This window comes from Anas acuta, chromosome 4 (assembly GCF_963932015.1).
Source record: "Anas acuta chromosome 4, bAnaAcu1.1, whole genome shotgun sequence".
NCBI lineage: Eukaryota > Metazoa > Chordata > Aves > Anseriformes > Anatidae > Anas > Anas acuta.
Genome location: NC_088982.1, coordinates 23927324 through 23951975, shown reverse-complemented (window position 1 = coordinate 23951975; position 24652 = coordinate 23927324). Strand labels below are relative to the sequence as shown.

Sequence of the window (24652 nt, the reverse complement as noted above, 5' to 3'; positions counted from 1 at the left end):
GCACAACTGGTGTGATATCGGTGCTCCCTGTGCCAGAGTTTAAATACACAGAAGGCAGTTCTTGTTCAAATACCCCTATTTTGTATACATCTTGATGATGGAAGGTAAGATGCTTTCTTTATTGGCAGAACTAAGACACAGATTAGGCGATCTGTGCAAGACCTAACTTTCACAGATCACAAGAACACAAGTCAAATCTCCTCTCCTGGCCTTCCTTGCCAAATTTCAATTTGAAAAAAAAATAAAAAATAGAAGAGGAAGCTCATTCTTTCTTTGGGTCTTAAATGTTTGTCTGTTGCCTTTTGATATTTTACATTTTTTAGCTTGATCAGCAGCTGAAGAGGCCAGGAACTTTCATCTGAAAGCCATTAACTGCCTAATTCCTAAAGCAGCAGCAACTGTGTGGGATAAGACTGAGTTTTAAGTCAATGTCTGGCAATGCTCAAAGACAAAGGTGACCTGTTCCAGGACCTGTTCCAAAGTGTGGTCTCCTGAATCCTAGTCCACTGCTGCAGAGGCAAGAATATTCATCCTTCCTCACAGGAAACAATAATTAGGGAATATATTAACATGATGACAACAAGAAAATGTTTTTTAAAAAATCTGTTAAATGACTTTGCATTATTTCCAAATATGATAAATACGGAAGACTTCTGCTAGGAACTGTTTCCTCCAAGTTTTCAGTAGAAAGTGACAGATATCATTTAAAAAAAACACAGGTGTTTAGGAGCTTCAGATAGCCTTGAAGATACTTGTTAAAGTCACAGACCTTGATAGTGTGAATGAAGCAACCCGACAGCACGTAAAGTAGCAGCAAAAGATGGAAGAAAAAAAAAAAAAAGACAACCCTGAACTTACAAGCTTTGGACAAATTCCTTTCAGGAGAGTATTAATGACACTAGGATGCAGTTCCCTGTTAGCCATCTTTGTTGCTAGAAATAAAGAATGCCTTCCCGTGCACTCACTATCTAAGCCTTACCCGAGTGAAACCTCCTCTCCCAGGTAGGCTCACACGCTCTAGATCAGACCAGTGAAACAATTTCTTAAAAAGATCCCCCAAAGTTTGTTATTTTGACTAAAAACAACCCCAAAACAACCAACCAAAGAAAAAAAATCCAGCACAGAAATCAACCAGCCAGCCTTCCCTCTGCCCTTTCGCTAATCTGGTCGTAATCTGAGGAAACTGCACTTAAATGTTTCTTCAACTGTGCATCTCCAGTACAGTTGTAGGGTGGGATAAATAGCTACGTGTAGGTTAGGGAAGTACTGGCTTTAGTGATAGAAAAACTGCTTGAAATATAGTCAAGTGCTGCAAGATTGCAAGAAAATCAAGCACTTCCAATAATTAAAAGACAAGTAATGACAATTACAGCTTCTTAGTATTTCATTTTAGTTATGCGCCATACCCTGCCACGTTTCACATAATCTTATCACCACACAGAAGCATACTCCCAATGTGTCAACTGTAAGACCTGAACTCGAGCTTTCTGCTCTAGAGTTTCTCTTCCAAACCCAGCTGACACCTGCTTGGCCAACACTGGTCTTAAGTTGTGGAAGTCAGGAGCATCGATCTAGCTGGGAATTACAACTCCTATTCTTTTGGGGCAGACACGGAGGAAAGAAACAAAGATGAACTCCACTCTTATGCTGGACATCAGAACTACAGCATGAGTGGTGCACGTACTTCATATTGTGCCACTTGGAAAAACAAGCCTACAATGAGCTTGGCTGTTACAGTTTGGACACTGAGAGATCTGTTCCAAGGATTTTGGTCATTACAATCTTTTCAGAGCTGTTACAGTAACAAGTAATCAAAGTCAGCAATTGACAAGCAATTTAACTGCAAATGGTTTAGAGGTTCACATCGTAAGTATTACCAACTATAACCGAGACAGAATTAGTATGGTGGTCTCCTTCTCTTTCCTATTGTCTACCTGTTACCTTTTACACTCTTAGATTCCCAGATATACTCCATGTGTTGCTTTAGCTCTTTGGGAACTAATTTTATTTGGAAGCACAAGCCAAGAATCACAATGAAGATAAGCACTTGGTTTTTCTGCTTACACCTCAGGAGGCTGAAAGGACAAAATTCAGGAGGCAACAGGTAGCATTTGTTACTGGAGAATTACATAAAAATCATTAACAATGAAATGCTCACCCTAATCCTAATGCAAAAAAAAAAAAAAAAAAAAGCTCTCTACTCAGTTAATATCAGTACTTAGTACTTCCCAAAATTACTACCCAGCTATTTCATTAGGATCCTCTTTTCAACTCAAAATAGTCTAATGCAATACTTTAAGGACACATGAAATTAAAGATGCAAACATGAGCTGCTGCCTCCCATCCAGGAGGCTGGTATACTTGATTTTGCATATTTAAGCCTGTAGGGAATCTTACCATTGATCTTTCAGTATATCCAAACAAATGGCCCCAGTAACTGAGCTAATATTAGGATGCCATATTTTGGTGATAAACCGCACCTAAAACACAAGAAAATTAAAATAAATAAATAAAATAAAATGGTTATTACATGCAGTATATTAAGTAAACATTTAAAATGCACCATTTATAATCATATCGTGGAAAAATACTAATTTAGGAAAGATCAAGCTAAAAACAGAACAAAGACATAAGATATGACATATTTCAGGAGGTTTGCAAGTCCAACACAGCCTTGCTTTACTGAGAAACGTATGACTGCCCATTTGAATACACCAAAATTATCCCCAGCTGTTTTCCTGGATACTGTCACATGGGCACGCCAGAAGTCATTTTGAAATACCTTCCAACACTACCAATGTTCCAACAACAGTTAAATACAGACTTAGATCTTCCAACATCGTCAAATTAGCTTAAACACTGGAAAGTCTCCTCAATTAATGCTGTGAAGCAGGTCCCTGAACCTGAGATGTAGCCATTGGATCTCACTGTTCAGCGAAATTGCTGATAACTATAGGAGTTAAAAGAATTTCTTTGGTCACACTACTTTTACAACTTTCTAGTCCTGTTATTCCTATGCACAATGCTCTTCCACAAACCAAACGCTAAATAGATTATTTTTCTTAGCTGAGACAAGATCCTTCCAACAGCAGTCTCAGCACTCGCTCATTGATCACATCCACATTTTAAACACTAAAAAGTGTATTCACGCTTATCAAGCGTGCATTAGAAATCCTTTTTAATTTTAAGGACATCAAGAAAGTTAAAAGTAGCATTTTATTTTAGAACTCTTATAAAGCAAAGCTGTCCTCTGAAAGGAATGTATACAAACCTGTGATTATATATAGAATTTTCTTCATTTTCCTCAAACCTCTTAAGCTGCATTTTAACTGCTTTCTACCAACTTTCACCTGTCTCTGCATTTCCTATCTGTATCTCTTAATCCTAAACTCTTGTCATTTTATGAATGGCACAGATTTTCCTTCATCTTTTGCCCCTGATCTGCAAGCATGTTAAGCACAGAGGACACATCGTTTGTCAAGTACTACTGCAAGATACTGTACATACAGGGCTATGATAAAATCAAATCCACAAAATGGTGTATAAATAGGTGAGGCAATACATTTCTGCTTTTCAGTACAGAAACTGAGAGATCACGTCTGCCTCAACTCTGTAAACAACAACAAAACACCACAAAACAAACAAAAAACCCACCATGTAAATTCTGGGTATTTTCTCACAGTGAATGCAGGTTAACAATGGCTGTCAAACCACATTCTGAACAAGATAAAGAAATCTTTCAGATGAAAGGCAGGGCTAGACACAAGCAAAAAGGCCTCCAATTCACAAATTCCTACTCCAGAAAAAGCAGTACTATGCTACAGTGCACTGAGTTTCTAACAGCTACCCATAAGCCTTGGCAGTGAGCACCAAGCCCTAAAGCAGCAATTAAACCACGGTCCATAGACCCATCTTTCAGGGTTTATGGCCAGTTTCAGCCTCCCTTATTTTAGCTCCCACCAGAACACGTGCAGATGAGAGAACTGAAACCAACGGACATTTCAGTAAGAAGAACCATGTCTTTCACTCCAGACTCAAGGAAGTCACTCAAGGGACAAGAGCTAAGAGCTACTGACACCTCTCCCCTCCTCCTCTTCCCTAGTTCCTTCTCAGTGCCACACTAGAGTGAAAAAAAAACAGGATGTAGGACATTCTTAAATCGAAGAAATCTTTCAGACTTAACCAGAAAGCCAATCAAGAAGCTCTAAGACAGCTGTAAGATAACTCAGGAGCCTGCTGACTCATCATAAACCCCTGAAGAAGGGACTAAACAAGGGTACAGGAATATAAAATCGCAGCTGCACACAGCTGGGGAAGAGCACTGCTCTGATCTAGTTAAGATTGAAGCAAAGACAAATTGAAAATGCCAGAAAGACACAAAAAGATGCGGTAAAACTGGAAGGGCACTAAGTTCCAGAAACATGCAAGTAAATTTAAATATTTTTCACATCTCTCATCCTTGTGCACTTTTACATTTTTATGTATTCCTTCTGTGGAGTTACAGTAAGATATTACTATTCCTATTGGTCCTGCAGGTCATAACAACTGCACGTCTAGCTGCATTTAATTATTTCTAGAAATTTGGCAGGTTAAACCCAAGACTTCACCAAATATAGCCTATGGAGTTATTAATTGTAATTAAGGAATTAAAGTAATTAAGGAATTAAAAGAATAAACAACTATCTAATACAGCATTTCTTCAGCGATTCTGAGGTGTGGCTGGCAGAAATCAATACCCTCTGCATCAAATAGAACTATCTGAAAGCTGTATCTTGCCAAAAAGAAATTACAGGAGCGTCAGTAAACTGCTGTCCAGAATTTACCAGCTTGCACTCTGAAGAATAATCAGAGGGTATTTCTGACTGAATAGTTACACATCTGACTGAACAGTTACACATCCTGCATGATTTCTACCTAGAAAAGACAGCCCCAACATCTGTCTAGAGGAACAGAAGGTAAGTAATACACAGATATACACACAAGCAAATAAATAATACTCAAAACAACTTGTTAGACAAACTATTTTACCAAAATGTGTTTATATTACCTTAGGAGGATTAAATGGATATGTTTCTGGAATTTTTATCTCTAGTTGATATCTTCCACCTTCAAAAGACAAAAGCAAATTAGAAATTAAACCAGAGTATTAATCAAGCTTAGTCTTTTGTGAGCAAAGCCCACGTTTCTAAATGCAGAGGTTTTCAAGTAATTAAATTTACTCAGAAGTATTACCTAGAAGATACTTCCAGATTTTGCATACTTTATAAATAAATGAATATAAACAAAATCTAAAAGTCATATTGGCTTATGCAAATCAGAATCTATATTTATTAGGTATACTGAATGTGTACATTCACTTGTAATTACTTATTTCAGTATTATAATTTGCACATTCTATTTAAGTAAAATATAACAAAATATAAAACATCCCAAAGACTAATACCAAATGAAATGAAAAGCCACAAAAGCAGACAGGGTAAATATGAAACATTACTTTGACTGTTTCCTGATGCCTCATACCTACCAACAAGGTTGAATTTTTCCCCCTCCAAATTACACAGCTGAAATTACTTGTATTTCATTTTAAGCTTTCCAGACCTCAGAATGTTCAAGGATGCCATCTAAGAAAAGTTACCATACTTTGGAAGAAAAGAAGTTCCAGTACTACTTAAAGTAAGTTCTCATGTTACTAGTTGAAGATGGTAACTACATTCCAATTCGGCACTTTTACATACTAGTGCTATTAACATAGTTTGTAGAATTAAGAGCACGTAATAAAGAATAGCAAGAGCTCTGAGGATGGAATCTTCTACTGCCCTTCTCTAAACATTTTTTTCTTCTCCCTTTACTATATTATTACCTAAGTCTATTTCAATTACTGTCTTGTTAACATTCAAGCTTTCTATCAATACTTCTGTCTTCTGGAGCAATCTCAAACTCTCTGCCTACTCACTCGAGATTATTTGCCAGGCAGCAGTTTAACGATGAAAAGAACAGACTAGAACAAAACAGATACACCAATTTAGACATTAGTTTAGCTTTTATAGAAACTGAAAGCATTGCTCCTCACTTGCTATTTTTTTCCCTATTCTACCTCTGTTCTGAAACTCTTTCTATCCTTAAGTATACTTTGCTACGATTCATAAATTTTGGTGAATTAAAGTATTTACAATCACTTTTCTTTAGGATTTCAAGAGTGATTTACTCTGCAACAGCTCTATACAAAAACAGCTCTCAAATAGTCTTAATATAGGCAGTGAGGTCCACATGCAGGAAAAAGACTTCAAGAAACACTCTGAACAGCTAAAGCCTATGGCACCTTTTTAATCTGTGCCAGAATACATATTGAAAGGCACTAACATCTCTCACATTTTTAAATATAATTAAGTCTAAACACAGTACACCTGAAACGGCTTAGTGTGAGTTTGGTATTTTACACTGCCTACTGCAAGTGTTTCTTCCTCGCTTGATTCGAGGGTAACTCCAAAAGATTTAGAAGAGCCTACAACAGCATCAAGGCCAGTAAGCCCAAAATCGTCATAGTTAATTTCTAAATTGATTGCTTGTCTTCACTTACAATACAGCACAGGCGAAATACTTTTGAAGACACTTAACATTTACAACAACAAACCTTAAGTTTGCTTTTTCTTTTGTTTGAACCAAAGTACAATTCAGCAGCAATTTTTCAGCAAGAACCAGACCAATTAAACTGCTGCTGGATTACAGAAATTCATCGATCCCTGTTACAATTTTACTGCCATGCCATTTTGTAATGCAATATAATGCCTAGCCTTGGATATTATCATTTCTTTTGCTTGCTATTAAAATTTGCCTGTAAAAGACAGTCTATTACAGCCTTCTCCATAATAGTCTATTTAGCTGCCAAAGTTTTCCAGCTGGAAACTGGACTGACAACTCCAGGAGATTTTAAAAACTGCAAGGAGCAATGAGTTGGCAATATTATTTATCAAGTGTGTTGCTGTGCACTGAAGTTTACAGTTAGCTATATGGGCTTGAAGACCAAACAAACTGAGCAAACCTGGACAATCCATGTCAGTTCCTCAATCCTAAATTTAATATGCAAGTGAACAGCATAGTTACTGCCGTGTCCTGGTATTTCTGATTTTTTATTTTTAAAGTGAGCATGTATTTGTATGACTTTTTCTAAAATTTAATACTTGAAATTGAGTTAGCCACTAATGAAGAACATTCCTTCTGTACTCCCGGAAAGGACATCTCAAAACAGAATTAAAGTAAGTTTTAATAGTTTTCCTTGAAGAAATGCCCTACTATAAATTCCACTATTACCACGGTTTACATGCAAACTTGGTTTGAAATTAATACCTTGGTTACACAGGGTTTAAAAATTATCAAAAAAGCTCTTGAATTCCAGTAAAACACAGCAGCTATTAACATAGACTTTTATAGGTCCTCACTCCAAACAGGTGTTTTAACATGGAATGCAACAGCATTTAAATTGCAGTTGTCTTGCCATGGTCTGAAAATTCATCAGTATCAATTGACAACACTTATGGAAAAAATAAAAGCTGTAAATTTGTCAACAATAGACTGCACTCTGCCTCTCAGTCATACACAGACCGGTGTCCCAGCGTGGCCTATAAAAGAACTCTGTAGCTGCAGTTTGTTTTCAGATACCCCATCAGTTGTGGTCAGTGATAAATATTATTGTTCTGTCACTTCTCAACAGCCCTAGAACTCCCTCCTGTAGCAGGGAATTGTCTGACATGAATGGCTGTGCTAGCTTTTCTCCATAAAGTACTTGTTGTGTCGTTCAGACCACAGATGACAGGAAATCATCTAGTAATTATGCAGCATGCATTACTGCTTTAGTCATAAAATATAAACTACACACACTGGCAAGCCCTTGGTTTCATGCATTTATTCCCTTATGTAATTACAATGTTACAGAAATATTAACATTCCAAAGTAAAGCACACAGATGTCAGGAAACACCAGGATTTGGGTTGACAGAAACTGATTTTGCCCTTTGGGGCATATGCCTTGCAGACTGAAGTGCGGGGTCACATTGTTTCCCATGGTACCCCTGCCACAATCAGTATATTTAACAATTCTCTCTCACTCCCCACAAAATGGGGTATTTACTGTATCCTTTCATCCTCATCATTAAACATAAGAGCACGTATGTATGCATGCAAGTATGCCTGCGTGCACTTCACATCAACAAATTCAGCATTAAACATGGATTGCTGGTTTTCATTAGGATACGCTGAACACACAGTGCTCAGCTTTTGAAATTTTGGTCTAGCTGCATTACGTGGGCAAAGACTTCAGTTCTGCAGACAGGCATTAAAACCTTTTTTACTCTCTTCATGAGCTGCTATAAAGTTTTTTTTGTTTGTTTGTTTAATTTTGTGACACGTGAACACATCATTCACTCAAATAACCCTCAACACATTTTCCAAAAAAGACCCATTTTATCAACCAAGATAAATCTGGCCTGGAGGGGAAAAAAATGGCAAGCCATCATACTCCTATTCACCCAAGGAGTATGAACTATGAGGAAAACAAACAAACAAACAAAAAAACCTCTACAACTCAGATGTATCCTAGTACCCAATTAATTCTGCGATCTTAACATCTGTAAATAAGATTTGGGTTTATAAGACCAATTCTGTTTTCAAAAGAACTGCTCCACAAAGCAGGATTCACTTCCAAGTGGGTTTACCAGAAGGACCACATATTTTAGGTCCACAGCATAATTCTCCTTTTAAATTGAAAGCACATGTTATAACCAGAAGAAATTATCTTCTTTCCAGACATCATTTTCTGTCAACTAAATCCTAGTGACTGATGAGCTGAGGCTACGGAGATATGGGAGAAGGGAACTGTCATTACTTGCTTGACAGCAGAGAGGACTCAAGTTCTGGAGGGGAGCATCACTACATTAGATACTTCCACTTTTCTACACTCTTCCCAGACCCATTTCCTTTCTCCTCAGCTTCCAACACCTTCCATCCCGCTCAATATTCTCCAGCATCAACCTTTATTAGGTTGTTTCCTTGTCCTTTGCTCAGTCATAGCAGCCAGAATTGTTGGGAGACCCTACTCTAAGTCTGGTGCTGCTGTGGATGCGATCCCAAGGGGAGTCCTTCTCAGTGAAGCTGTGACAAGCGGATTTTCATCAGCAACCACTGAGGCTTTTGAGCGGATGTACACCTATACTGACAACAATTTTCAGATCCTTTCCCCAATTGATTACAATTTATCATTCAGACTAGTGACAGAGAGCCTGTGTCCGATCCCTAGGCAATAGTCAAATCTCCATCTTAGCTTCGAGACACAAAGCAACTAGAGTAACTGAAAACTTGGAAAACTGTTTTAATCTTCATCAAAACAATTTGTCTCCAACATTCAGTAAACAAAAATATCTCAAGGGAAGTTTAGCTAAAAACTCAAATTGCACTAGACAGGCATGGGAAATTTGGATAAAATACCATTTGAAAGTAAATTAATCTTTTAAAAGCCACCATCATTTGTCATCAAGAAACTTTAACAAAGGGTGTCTCTGCCAGCTCAGTAGGTATTACACACAAAGAGAACATTGGCAGTTACAAGCCCTACTGGGTAAATTGCTATCTCAGAAGCTAAGAGCACATACCTGATCAGTTCCAGGTATTTTGTTTTTAAGTATGTATTAAAATTACCTTTCTTTTTTTTTTTTAAACTGATGAGGCAGAGATGCATGACTACTGATATCAGCTTTTAACAAACTAGAAAGTCAGTAAGGTAATTTTTGAAGACAGCTGTAGACGAAGTTCCACAACAGTCTCCCACTCCAGTACAAATTAAGTACTGGGACCCAGGGATGCCTGAGATTAATCCCAGATTTAGCTTGCAATAGCATCTCTCTCTCAGACAGGATAACACAACAGATTTTTGAATAACCACCACAGAAATGAATGTATAGTGACATTAGACCGTAAAACTTAGTTTCTTTATGCTAAGACACCTAAAACTGTTAGACCTGTAAACAAAGTCAGCGTTGCACCGGTCATACTGCACAGCTTATACCTGTAAACTAACCTTTGATATCGGACAGTCTGTCCTGCTGTAGAACAGATGCATCTTCAGGCAACAGAGAAGTTAAACTTTAAGCTTGAAAAAATGTTTCAGTTCGTATTTAAAAAGCTAATCAGATTTTAAAACACATAGCTCTACATTTTAATGCTGTAAATTAATTTACAAACAAAGTATCTCACGACACATGAAGTACGCAATGACTGCATACACAAAAATATTACTTGCCTTCATATGGTGTGTCCGGAGGTCCTGCTATTTCTCCTCTTAATTCTGTAAAATTTTCATCTACAAGATCTACTTTAATTTGATTTTTGCTCGTCTTAAAAATAAACAGAGAAACAAAGAGTCATAAGTAAGCATTTGACATACAGATTTCCCCCAAAATAAGATACTTCAAATTTCAGAATCATTTTTATTTTTTAATTCAGTAACCTGAAGTGGATGGCTATCTTTCAGTTGGAGTCTTCCTCCATTAAAAGACAGTTTGTGAAGCATTAGAAAATTCAGTATTGTTTGTACTATCGCTAAAATAAGCAAAACAACCCAGCAATATCTACAGTTATTTTCATTGGTTACATTTTAAAAGGCATTGCAATCTGTCAAATTAGCTATGAATTCTAAATTATTCTAAAATTACATTGACTTAATCACATGTTGCTTTTTGTTTTCTCGTTTAGAGCTATGAAATTAATAATAGACGTATCTGTCACTTTCACTGGGACACAGAAAGACTTCCCCAAACGGAGTGCTCACTATTTCTGAACAATATCATGAACTAAACAGAATATTGTAGCCTTGTTTAAGATCATGTTTTCTTTAATAGTTAGAAGTAAGGTACTATTTTATTTATACACTTGAATTTCATTGTCACCTCCTCAGCATTTTCACACCCCATACCAACTTGCCTACAAAATAAAAACACTGGATTTTGATACTGAAAAGTAGTTTCTGGAAAACATATGTTTTTTTCAGAAGTGTGTAGCCAGAGCTATACATTCCATTGAATTTGCCTTCCAAATCCAGAGAGCAGCATTAATGAAATTCATACAGATCCTTCAGGCAGTAACATTTTTTTTGGACACTGTGAAGCAAAATTTCTTTTTAGAAAGAGACACTATGAAGTTTTTTATTTTTAGAGGTATGTTCTTGAAGGTTTGTTCTGTATAATCCCATATACCATGCTCACTGAATACATCAGGGATTTCCTGAATTGAACATTATTTTCTTCAATGCCTTTGCGCCATCTTCCCAGACCTTTACAACATGAAGCTGATGGTTGCCATCAGCTGGTTCTTAGACATGATGCAAGCTGTTAAGGGAAACAGCTAGGACATGATCTCTATTTCCTTTCCATAAACATGCTAGAGATTCCTCCCACCAAAAAAGGTGTCTTCCAGACCACAGTTGCTCACAACTATAAAAGATTATTTTTTTTAAATCAAACCAAGTAATAGTTTCACCACGTAAATGATACCAAATGCAAGTTCCAACAAGTTAATGCAGTGATGATTTGGGAGCTTTTTACATCTCTAGTGACACACATTTGCTTTGAAACTTGGGTGAAAATCCCTTAACCCACATGAAGGAGGAAGCACCTGCAATTGCATAGTTGAGGACAAGCAAAAGCACACTTCAAAAAACAAGAGAGTCAACCACAACACAAATTAAGAACGCACCATGCACCTCCAAAATTTAACATCAGTATATAGCAACAGGAGTTTTACTTGTTTAAACATGTATTTTTTAAAAATTTTAAACTCAGCATCAGGTCTTGTGTCATCCCGCATGACCTTAGCTAGGACACCAGAGAAGGGAAGGATGCTATTAATAGATCTGATGAAATTATAGTCCTCACATTTTTAAGTTTTCAGCTTGGCTCTCTTTTCTGCTACTGTTCACACAAGTTGCCTGACCAGAGATCAACCAAAACAGTTTTCTTTCAAGGACCCTTTCCCAGCTTTGTCCCTGTAATACTGAGCAGCAGAAGGGCAGACTGCCCCCAGAAAGCCAAGCACTGCCAGACTGTGACCCCAAATCAATCGCAGGTAACCCATGCCTCTTGCAAGCTTTCCAAGCTTCCCCCCCTTTATTTTTTAATCCCATCACTACTTTAATTAGCAGGTCACTGCACAACCTCACAACCGTTAAAAGCCTCCTCAACTACAGATTTAGGCAAAATTACAATCTATTAACACCCACCCATTCCTGTCAGAGCATTATTTTCCAATTTAAACAAGTTTCATTACCTCTAATATTTACTCCTCTCTCGTTATATTTATATCAATTTCCCTTCTCAGCCTTCATTTTGCTGTAAGCAAGCTGAAATTAATTTCTCCACAATTGTTTTCTTTCATATACCTCTGTTTTATGTCCCCTACCACCCAGCTATCCCTGTGCAGAGGAATTCTGTGGAGTTTCAGAATCGGTGCTGTGCACACTTTGATGCACTCGCTGCAGACACATCATGGCCAGTACACCCTGAAAACCCATTTGCCTTCTTCCATGGCACAAGGCTCAGATCAACTGTGAGAGTCCCAGTTACCTCCTCTTCAGCACCTGCACTGTGCCACCGGAGGTGCTGTCCCTACTTCCCAGGAAAGGGCATTGGTTTAGATAACCAGTACGGTTAGTTAATGGGTCACTAAAGCTACCTGCTCAGGTCCTGCAATCACTCTAACATCCGCTGGTTTCTCCAGGCTGTCAACTGCTAAGCTGCTGTCAGCTGCTCCAAATTTACAGCAGGACTTCTTGTTCTTTGCAAGTAAACCCACAATTATGCATCTTGAGGACTGAAGCAAGAGCAAAAGGGGTGAAAACGTCAATGACACAATCTACAGTCAACCCATGCTACTACGTAATTTTCTACTTAATATTTTCACTTTTCTTCAGTGTTTTCTGCAAGACCTTGCACACTGACGTAGCAGCTTGGCTACCTTCATCTTCCATCCTGATTAGCACACAGCAGCCCCTCTTGATTGAGGTAGAGAAGAGCAACCCATCTCTAACCCTGTGATCCATTCTTCCCAGCTGGCGAGCCCAGCCCCTCCTGCAAGATGTTGAGCTTACCGTGATAGCTGTGGCTGCTCCCTGGTGCACAGCCTTGAAGAACAGCGGGCTGCATTACACTGTCACAGCATACAGAGTAATAATATAGCTCAGGGATCGTGCTTAGGTTCTGCCTTGCCCCCCATATAACCCATGTTTCTTCAGCTATGTAAACAGAAATGCAATTCCCTGCTATTCCAGCAGACTTTTCAAGGTGCAACTCAGCTTGACCTTGCCAATTCTTGCTGTTTTCTACACCCCTCAAGTAATAACTAATATTTAACTGTTCTGAAGTGATTATTCAACCAATTAAATGGGGAGTGTTTTCCTACAATATTTCCCTTTAATGAGGATCACACAGGATAAAATTACTTCATTTTCGCAGCTCGAACAGAATAAATCCCCAGCCTCCAGCACCATCATCAGAGCTGTCTCTAGAAAGCTACCACCAGCAGCATTCTGTCCAGTGCTCCAAAAACCTTCCTCTGGTACCACCACAACCACCTTAGCTGCACAATTTATGAGCCAGCTTATGAGTTTATGAGTCAACACAACAAGAGCTGACTGTCCAGAAGCAGTTCTCCCACCAAGGCCTTATTGCTCTTCCACGTCAAGTCCAAAATAGCCCCACCTCCTGTTGATTCAGTAGCAATTTGGTGACTAAATCACTGGGCTAACACTTCCTCAAATATTTGAGCCATGCCATCACTAGCAGCATTAATTTCTGTAGTCCAAAGAAGTTAACTTCTGGAATAACACAGTTCCCACTAGTATTTCTTGCCAAGATGAAAACACTCCATCCACACCAAGATCTTCTAGGCGCATACAAGCCCTGTGCTTTACCAGCAGAACTTCCCACCATCTCATTTGAAAACGATTTTGATCAAGACCGACAATAAATAAGAAAAAGGAGCGTTGAAGCAACATATTCAATGCACAGTGCCATTTCCTCATTTTTTTTTTCCCTTTATATTTTAGTCAGATTAGGCATTGCCTCTTTTTTTCCTCCTCCTTTAAACACTTCCCCTGCTTCACACCAGTGCTCGAGTTGAGAAGCTTCTCTTCTCAGACCACCCCACCTGCTGAGACTCTCTGCATTGCTATAGTCACGTTTACCCCCATTTTATCCTGCCTGCGTGGCAATTAAACCCAAGGATAAAGCGAGGGAGAACATTCGGGGAAGATTCATGTAAACTTTTAACCATCACAAAAGCGTTCTCTAAAAAGGAAACTCAAAGGAATCAATCACTCCTGAGGAGTCACTCTGCGAACATCTCCCGAAGACTGGGCATTAAATCACACTTATCATAGCAGCTATCGATTTCTAACACTTTGACATGTCTTTGCCTGCCTGCTCTTAAAAAAAATGCAGAAGATTATGCTGTAGAGTCTTATTATCTGAATACCTTCCTTGTGTAGGACACACAAGACATTCCAGCAGAAACCTTGAAGAGTAAATTCTGCCACGGGAGGACTTCTCAGTAGTCTTCCCTAATCTATTAAACTGCTTTTGAAGAGCAGCTCTGTACCTTCCAACATCCCTCTCCGCAGAGAAGAGCCCTGTTCTTTGTGTTCACCATGACCTACAAGCATTAACAAGGAGTCCCTCAGAGGGCTCTGTTTGCTTTCTGCACTTAATCCGTCCTTTCTCCTGAGCTTTCCATGCCACCTCGTCTCTTCTCCAATCTGCCTTTTTTTCCACTCTTTATTTGTATGTTATTCATAGCCAACTATCCTCTTTATTAGTCAAACACTTCCACTCAGAAATCTAAAAGATTCCTTAAAAGATTAAAAGCAAAAAAAAGAGCCATGACAAAACAGTAACGTATCAACAACCCAGGAACACGTTAATGCAAGATGATAAAAATGTACTGTCCTTCTCAACATTTCTTTCCCACATAAAATATTAGTTAACACACCACAAAAACAAGCAAACAACCCCCCCAGATATCTCCATGTCAGTCACAGCTACAAAACACAAACTTAATAACAGCGGATGATGGCATACAGCTAAGAAATTTTGCATGGGGTTATAGAACCAACCAGCTCTACTTACTCTCAGCATGACACTACTTTAACATTAGGCCTTTGATTCCTGCATAAGAAGTTTGCTCCATACAAATATAACAATACAAATTCTCCACTAGGCATCATTATTAACAGTAATAACTTCAGAAACGAAAACAAGTTCATTCTTATCCTGTTATCCACAAGTTTACGAGGCATTGGTAAAGCATTCAAATTAATTCTGTCAGAGTTGCCAAGTTATTTCCTTACGCTTTTTTTAAACAATAGCATTAGCTCTCTCAACTTACAGCCCAGTGATTCAGCTGAGACTCTCTTCTTCCATATGCCCGATCTTTTGAATTGAAAATTCAAATGCTCACCCCTAAGAAGTGAAAACTCAAACGCTCACCTCTTAGGCTGCTAAGAAGTCAAGTCAACTCACCAGCCTCCCTTTTCACCTCCCTGGCTTTCCTTCTTTGCAAACCAAGGCTTCATCTTCTCTACCCTTTGCTGTCCCAGAGCAGCTCAGGGTAAGCACATCACATCCAGTTAGCTCACCCTTAGGCAAGAAATGGGAAAATAGCAGAAAGGCAGAACGCATCACTTTATTAGAAAGCAGACCAAAGTGCGAGGCACTACGCTGCAGCAAAATGGCAAATCCTACTTCAGAAACGTTGAGCTTCATCCAGAAACTCTCAAATCGAATCCTAGAGAATCCTTCACATTTCACATTCTATTCCACTTCACTGTTCCACGTTTCCTTGTTATGCATGTTTTAGAAAAATTAAGTTAGTTTTGTATACCAATAGCAAAGAATTTTGTCTATTCAACAACATACTAGTATGTAACTCATATACAAATACCTCTAAGGAGATACAAATATGAATACTGGGGAGTATTTCTGTAGTACTGGCAACAGACTCATACGAAAGTTTTCATATTTATCACAGTTTTAAGTTAAATGCATCTCTAAAATTTTTCTTTAGAGAAGTGTTTTAACAAGAGACTAAACCTGTATCAGCTTTAAAATTGTGTTATTACCTGCATTTACATCCAAGAACACTACTTGGGGGATTTTTTTTTCTGTAAGAACAGAAAACATCAGTATTAAACATCCTCATTTTGCATGAGCTAGATCTAGCATAACACCAAGTTCTAGTAAAACTTTAAGGTATCTAAATGCCATTCTTGCTAATGTTCAGCTGTTCAAACATCACCCTACCAAAATCAAGGCAGCGTCAACCAGCTGCCAAGGTCCTGCTGGAAACAGCATAAAGAAGGGGGTAAGATTTTGTGCAGGCATTCATCCAACTGCACAGCAGCCACCTGGGTTACAGCTATCTCATGAAGAAGGTTCCTTCTTTTTAACTCAACTCTTACTTCATTCAGCATGAACTGCAACTAGGAGGAGCATGAAAGTAGGAAGAGGAGACCAGGCTGCAAGAGGAACGTGACACCGCTTCTTGGCACTGCCTTAGGACAGCTTAAAAGAATTCTGAAACTTCAGCTCTAGTGCCTGTCTAAACTATTTCTGACAAAATAGTTGTGTCAGTCACGGGCACGCAGAGGTGTAACTGACACAGCTGTGCCAGCACAAGCTCCGGGAGCAGTTACACAATCATCACTTGTCCCACTCTTGGGGATGGCACAGCTTCACCAGTCTAACCACACCACGCAAGCTGTGCACACAGCAGCATACTTGCACTCTTGTACTGGTGTAAGGACCCTCACACAGACGTAGGCTGTGTCTATGTTTAACTACGCGTGATATTTACAGTACCTAGAAGCATTAATCACAGCAGGACCTGTAGCAGTGGAAGCTGAACCTAATGTGAGTGGCCCTGATATACTGAGCACCAGTTAGGGACCCCTGCTCTGGATAATGCTGTTCAGGAAAGCCTGAATGAACAGGCAATTCTGCGGGAATGCAAGATGCACGTCCTTCATTTTTCACGCATAGTTCTGTTTTTGATGCAAAACAACTGAAAAACCCTACAGTTAAAAGGATGCTTTAATAAACAGTTTGAATCATACTCTGAATTAGTCACTGTATAAACACAAAACCATTTGAGGCAGATTCTGCAGTCGGTTCTGTAAGTCTGCCCTGCTTAGGTTGCTAGTAATTCTACATACAAAGGAATCACAGGATTCAGCTCGTTTTAAATCGATTATGCTAATGCACTCAGTCCCAGTGCTTGAAGATGTGGAAATAGCTCTGAACAGTTTTTCCGTGCTAGCTTCCCATATGGACACCCTTATTCCAAAGTGAAAGGGCTTACTCAAATGCCATGAAGGCTCAGAGTTTCCAGAAAGGGAGCAAATAAAACACAGCTACTGTGATTTCCACTTGTACGCGCTACTTTATTTCCTAATAGCCTCCACTACTGAAGTTTTTGCTACATTGGGATGTGTCTAAAAGTACTTTCTCACAGTTCATTTCTAGCTAAAACTAATACATTTGTGTCTCTCATTCTGGGTCTTGATTCAACTTGAACTAAAACGCTTACCTAACTAAAATCTATTTCTTTGTTTTCTCCCCATAAATCATTGTACAAACCCATTTCTGAAGGCATGTTACCTTAAACCTCAATTTTCCACAGCAACTAGAATTACACAATCATTAGTCATTTTTTTTTCTAATGAACTATTAGTTTTACTGGCTAGTAATGAAGAGAGATGATGAAATAAATAAAAATGTTTCCTATGTGTCTCATGACAACAGACAAAAGTAGATAGGATGCCACCCTTCCAACAGAAGAGGGATGTACAGCGTGAGCTCAGCTGTTTCAGACACGAGCATAGTCAAACTGGAGTTAATCAGTGTGACTGACTGAGTTTTCTGGTGTCAGAAGCAGAAGGACTGAATGAAGCTTCTTCTATAGCCAGGGATATCCACATCTCTCTCCTGTGTGGCCACTGATGACCAGAGGAACAATCCACAGGCTTAGTACAATTCTGTTAAAACACAGTAACAGACACAGACCTAGCCCTCTAACAATGTTACTTTTGCTGCTCACAGAGGTACTTTGTTTATTATGTGGATAACCACTTTCTGAAATACTTCTGGCAAGCAGATTAAGGTGCTCCAATTCAAACATTACAAGTATTAACACTCATAGTCCTTCATATGATATGGGTAGCATATGAATATCATATGGATAGCATATGAAGGGGAAAAGCTTGTTAGGTTAGTAGCACAAAGGTGGACTACGTCCCTAGAGCGCCCAGAGAATACAATTTCTCAAAATTCACAAAGTCTTTGAGATAAAAGAACTAAATTGCTTATTTTCTTCATCTAAAATGCAAAGTTTTACCTAGTTTGTCAGATACAGAAAGCCTGCGTGTTAAAGCTTAACCAGAAGCATTTTCTCAATTTGATACCATTGAGAATCTAATTCATTTTTACCAGTGTAAAAACAAAGCAGTGACAACAATCCTTGTTAGATCATGAAAACAAGCTAGAAGCCACTTAACAGGTAAGTAACTTAAGAACTACACTAAGCACTGCACTAATTTAACAAGTTTAATGCAACTGAAAGACCATTAGACACAGCTCAAGATTGGACTTAACCAGTACTTTCTTGCACAGTCTCCTAATTATACAAGTTACTATGATAAAATATTAAGTTTCTTTAAGTTTCAGACTGAGTAAAGTGAACTAACCTTCGAACTCGTACACTTCTTTCCTATTAAAGCCAAACGCCTGAAAACAAGCACAGAAGAATGAATGGGAGACTGGGAAGGTTAAAGGATGGGCTGGTTTCTGATGTCTTTAGGTCCACACAGAGCTGTGCTCGGAAGGTACCATCTGGCAGCTGCAGCCTAACCCCTAATCCTAAACTGCCTAACCCTGTCCCGTAACCAATGACCGCTGTCTTTCCCCAGGTTTTTAAGAGATTACAAGAGGCAACCGAATGAGCCCAACTTCAATGGAAACCAAGTTTTTCCTGCTTTCCATTAACTCCCAGTATCTCTGCGGTTCTGCCAACCAATACAGACCATTCACTAGAAACCTGGGCTCAGCCGGATACATATTAACAAGAAAAATGCCATTAACTGAAGGCAGGAAGGAGCAGTAGATCTTGTCTTCCCTGCACAAATACTCCCATTACCAATGCTTGGCCAACTCACAGGTCTGGTCAAACGATCACTAGTATGCATTAAGTATTCTGAATCATAAATTTACATAGTGTTTTTCATAATGCTGGCGTTTATTAGCAGCTACATCATACTTTAAAAGCACAGTTGTATGACAAGTATAAAAATATAAGTAAAGCAGTAATTCAGAAAGATCACCTTAGAAGGGAGACTAGTAAGCACTTTTCTTAAAACACCCTAATCAATGCATTTTGTTTTGAGCAAAATGCTCCTTAGCTACCAAGAAAAAAAAGTGACTTATGGACCAGCTCCCTCAAAGGCAGAGGTGCACGGATCTGTCCTGAGTCCAAAGGACGTGGTTTACTGAGAGGATTTGATAGGTCAGTCTGATGGTTGGACTTGATGATCTCGAAGGTCTTTTCCAAACTAGATGATTCTATGATTTCCTAGTACAGACTGGAAGACATAACCAAACATACCACCGTGGATTAAGAAAACCAAAGGTGCACAGTAAAGGCATTTCAGTATCCTTTTAGGTGACCTCTGATTGTAAGAAACAGCTCTAAACCTTGTCTTGCCTATAATCACAGGCAGAGCTTGAAATACAGAGTAGACAGTTCCTTCCAGCAATGTACAAAGGACACCACAAACAGCTATTCTAGAGTTAAGATCCTCACATTTCAGAGAAACGCAGCTTAAAGAGGCGTTATGACTCTCACGTCCCTTCCGCCTTCGTGATTCCAACCCAGGACTCATTCAACCTAAGAACTATGACAGTTTTGCATCCACCAGAAAAAAAAAAAAAAAAAAAAAGAAAAAACTGCTTCTAATTTAAAGACAAAGAAGATTCATTATTGGCTTACAACAGTGGAAACTTCTGTAGACAAAAACTCTACTTAAAAGTTCTTCAGTTTGTTTACAGGGAAAACGTTTTGCCAGGTGTGGTGACACAGTTGTAGCCCCTGTGTTACTTTCTTCCACAAATAGGAAAAAAAACACCAATAATTAAGACTATATATATTACACTACAGACACAGAATCATGTGGAAGAGATATTTGGAGGGTATCTAGTCCCACAACTCCTGCTCAAAGTGGGTCCAACACGAGCAGCACAAGATAGAGAGTATGACTAATGGAGTTTTGAGTATCTCCGAGTACAGAGATCTCACAGCCTCTCTGACCAGTCTGGTTCAATGTCTGACTACTGTCATGGTACTGTCACTCTGGTAAATCAATGTCTTTCCTATACAGGAAAACACAGAATTGGACCCAATACTCCAGGTATGGTCTCAAAAGTGCAGGATACAAGTGAAGAACCACCTCCCTCAACCCTCTCACTACTCTTGCTAACGCAACCCAGTATGCAGTTGGCCTTCTTTGCCATAAGGCCCCAGCTGAAGTGTCTTCAACTTGACGTCCACTACATTGCAGAGGTCTTTTTCTGCTAACCTGCTTTGCCTCATCAGCCCCCAGCCTGTACCTACTGATGCACAGTGCCATCTCCTCCCAGATGCAGAACTTGGTACTCAACTGTTCGACTCCAAGAGGTTCAGCTCATGGGATCCTCTGCACAGCAGACTGTGCTCCAGCGCGTTGATGCCTCCCTCCTGCCCTATTTGGTATCACACACAAGTTTTCTGAGATGCTGAACAGACATTGGTACCAACACAATGATTTTGGTTTAAAAGTTCTCATTTTTAAACATTTCTTAAATTAACCAGGCCCGCTCTAGCTCTACTCAGACAGACCAGCTGCATTCACTAAGCCTGGACTGCCCTCCACAGACCATTCTTATCAATCAAAGCTTAGACACGTAGATGAGCAGAAAATTGACACTGTTTAAACACTGCTGATTTAAAGCCATAACAGAAGGCATTTCATTCCTTTATATCTGCTTTGGTTCTACGTAACAAATGGGAAAAAATCCACACTTTCCAGCAGGCCTTTCTAATGACACCAAAGCACAATTACTAGTAAAAACCTCCATTTTAGTGAAGTCACTTTTTGCACCCAAAACTGCTTATATACAAACAAAGTAATGAAGTTTTTTCATGCCCCAGTTCATGGCTTTTCCAAATAGCAAGAAAGTTGCACCGAACTTTAACTAACTAAATTTCTTGTACCTAAATTTTTGCCACCAAGCTACTGCTTCCACTTGAAAGCTACTTTGGATTCCAGTCAGTTACACATTTTAAAAATTTGTAACTAAAATTTACTTGTTTTATTTCAAAATTTTAATTGCTCCTTCACCTATCTGCTGGTGCAGATATTCATGTTCTGTAACTGCTGTTGAGTTTAATTTATTCTCAGCTCTATCTGGGTTTACCTCCCACACAGATAAGCTCCTGCATTCTGATACACACGAGAGAAACATTTTGTGGTAGAGACATCAACAACTCTCTCCTTGCTAGGAGGAGGCTGTGTTTACCAGCGTGCTACCTTCAGTACCAAAGTAGTGGTTTCATTACCTAGACTATCCTTTGACTTACAGAGGACCAGAAAACGTACATTTCTACACAAAAAAAAAAAAACCACAATGAAGGGTTCAAACTTCTTTAGCATAATACCATTCCTTTCAAGCACAACACGTGATGCTTATTAAAATATGAAAAAAATTCACATTAACATGCCCAATGAACTACTACCACTTCTCAGCGTCAGTCTTTAAATGACCACAAGATTTTTTCAGTGTTTCTAGTAATTAAGTGCCAGCTTCTTCCCCTCCTAAGGCAGCTGCTTATAAACAGAAAGAAGGTAAGAATTTGGCTACCCACTGCAGCATTCCAGGAATTTTATTCTGAAATAAGACTAACCTCCACCAAAGCCATCAGCCACTTATCAAAAAGGAAGATGAAAAAACTGGGCTACTACTCTCCCTCCAGCAATTTTTGGTTTCTCCATCATGCTGCAGCATCATACTTTTTGTGTTTTGCTACTTTAGAGTTTCGTTTAGCCTAAGCCATGAAGCCAACAAGATAACAAACTAATGAAATGTCAGAACATGAAAAGAGAAAGTTGAGCAACTGATGCCTTGCCTAGACTAGGATTTGAAGGATTGTGTGAATTAACTGCTTACTCATGTTAAGTTTTAATACAAGCATAGTCCAGTAACTTACCACGTTTAACTTGTCAAGTTACTACCTAGACTAACAGCTTCATCTTTGTTAAAGATTCACCACCTCACCTACCTTAGGATTTTAAAACTTTTTCTACACATACAAGTGTATGGAGCACTCCTGACAAAGAAATTGTTAGCTTTACCTACTTAATTCAAATCTTTGAAAAGATGCAAAGCTACAAGGATCTCTGCTAAATGCACAATATCCCATTCCTTAACTTAATGTCTGAGAGCTTATAATAAAATTAGAAAAAACAAAGCAAGCAGAAAAAATGCTTCTGCTGCTCTAGTGTATAAAGATGTTAAATGCTGCCACCCCTCCCCAAAATATCCCTTCTCTTACCTGTAAGCCAGAGACTAAGCCATGTCTAAAAGTTGTTTTAATGACTTCCCAGAAACATCATTTATATTAGAAAAAGAGAGCAACAAGTATATTTATTCATATAAAATAGTACACCTTATCTATAGCAAGGATAAACACACTTTTCAGAACTCTTTCTGCACTGATATTTAGAAGTGAAATTTGGTGCTTCCAATACACACTACAATTGCAGAAGAGATTCATTACCATCCAGCTTCTCCTTTTTAAACATTTCTGGTTTTACCACCCTATTTCAGTCCCCAGATGAGTGCTGGAAGACAGAGCAGACTCCCTCTGTATTCTTTCCAAGTGTGCCCACCCACTCCCCCCAGGCATTTGTGCTCTTACTGCATCTGCGAGAAACAGAGGGGCTGCTCTTCATGTTCAGGTGTAGCTCAAAGCATCAAATCAAGAATAATTTGAGAGCAGATAATGTGAGCCACTTTGCCTTCACAGAGAGACTTAAACTTCTAAATAACAAATTTAGCATCACCATTTGTGATTTTTTTTTTAAAGGAGCAATATTTAAGGCTCCTCTTGGCACACAAATTATGCAGAAGAAAACATCTGTTTTCCTCTTTGATTTGTACACTTAGTTATACCTCCCTATTCATCATCTCATTCCACGTACTTTCATGCTTAGTGGTACTACTGACATCACAGTTTGATCGCCTTTGAACATTCGCAACAGAATTTGGTTGTCTAAGCATTTATGAATGCCCAAGTTCCATGTTCAAGATACAGGTAGTATATCCTGTAAGCAGCAGTTCTATACGCTTCTATGCCAATATAACGCTCGGATGTGGCTTGCTAATATCAAACTCTTGTGTTATAACTTTAAAATTTCATAATATATTTCATAATTATTATTTGTGGGAAGTTTTGCTCAGTTTAAATAATACTATGAAATGGTCTTTATTTCCAGCTTTCTATGCTGAGCTCTTCACTGCATAGACTAAAACAGGAACAGAGAAAAAATGTTCCTGGACCAACCTCTAGAGTAAGAAAATTTGACATGGATTCCCCTTCCCCCACACCCTGAACTGGAGAACATGTTTTTTGTTTGTTTTCCCTGCATCAAGCAAGGGGAAGGTATCTTAAAGCTGTTATACAGCATTATCAAATCAAGTCTTCTTTGTTCCCACAGGATCAGCTGTTATATGGGGTACCAGGTCTAGTCTTTGTAGCTTTGGTATGAAGATACCCACCTAGAAATTTCTCTTAGCTTACAGGCTATTCTGTAGTCAGTGTGCAGGAACTTGGTGACAGCAGCCTGGGCTCTAAAGGCAGCTGTAAAACACGGCCCTTACGTTTTTCTAGGGGATAGTTCAAGCTGCATAGCAACAATACTGTTCCTACACTAAATTTTAAAGCACATCACCTACTGCTACCCTGAACACGTTTTCATTAAAACATCACCATCTTCAAAAAAAAATACCCTCTTGGCTTGTCCTCTGTGAATGTGTCCAGATTTCTAAAGCACCAGCGGTAGGAGTTCCAGGCTCACATTAGCATTTCACAAGCATCTAACCTGCAACATCATCCCAAGTAGGACGACAATGACGACACAACTATTAAATCCTATCTGGCTGACGTTCGCCAACTCAGCCCCAGACACAGCAGAAGCTGCACTGATGCAACACTGCAAAAAAGCCGCCGTGTAGGGCCCTGAACAGCTCCAAAACTTCTCTGATCCCCCCCGAAAGCAGCCAGCTTGCCTTACCGACCACCACACGCCCCTCAGGCGCACACCATTCCAGAAACACTCTGCTGAGCAAGCCAGGAGGGCTAGGTAGCGAGACAGAAAGGCGCGTGAGGCTTAAAAATCCATCCACCTGAAGGCGAGAACCTACACGGGGGGGGAAACGCAAGCTCTGCACTGAAGCACCCTCCGCGAGGAGGGATTTACCTGCAAGAAACGCACAAGGGTGAGGTGCAAGGCACGCTGCCGGGCAGCGAGG

At 39.1% G+C, this 24652-nt stretch overlaps 1 protein-coding gene and 1 long non-coding RNA gene across 3 annotated transcripts in view; both read right to left on the bottom strand.

Annotated features, from left to right (window-relative positions):
- The window catches only part of UBE2K (ubiquitin conjugating enzyme E2 K), a 39197-nt gene that overhangs the window by 13945 nt on the left and 600 nt on the right, over nt 1-24652 (bottom strand). The window contains exons 2-5 of one of the 2 annotated variants that reach the window (XM_068680148.1): nt 12714-12851; nt 10288-10381; nt 5048-5106; nt 2398-2480 (exon numbers count right to left, since the gene is read on the bottom strand). In XM_068680148.1, coding sequence (XP_068536249.1) covers nt 2398-2480; nt 5048-5106; nt 10288-10381; nt 12714-12851 — 374 coding nt within the window. The remainder of the gene's footprint in view (nt 1-2397; nt 2481-5047; nt 5107-10287; nt 10382-12713; nt 12852-24652) is intronic. The other variant, XM_068680149.1, reaches the window with a different exon arrangement.
- On the bottom strand, nt 13394-24588 carry LOC137855719 (uncharacterized). Its single transcript, XR_011095907.1, has 3 exons — nt 24415-24588; nt 18778-23981; nt 13394-15673 (listed from the first exon to the last, which is right to left on the bottom strand). It is a non-coding gene; the product is annotated as an uncharacterized lncRNA (long non-coding RNA).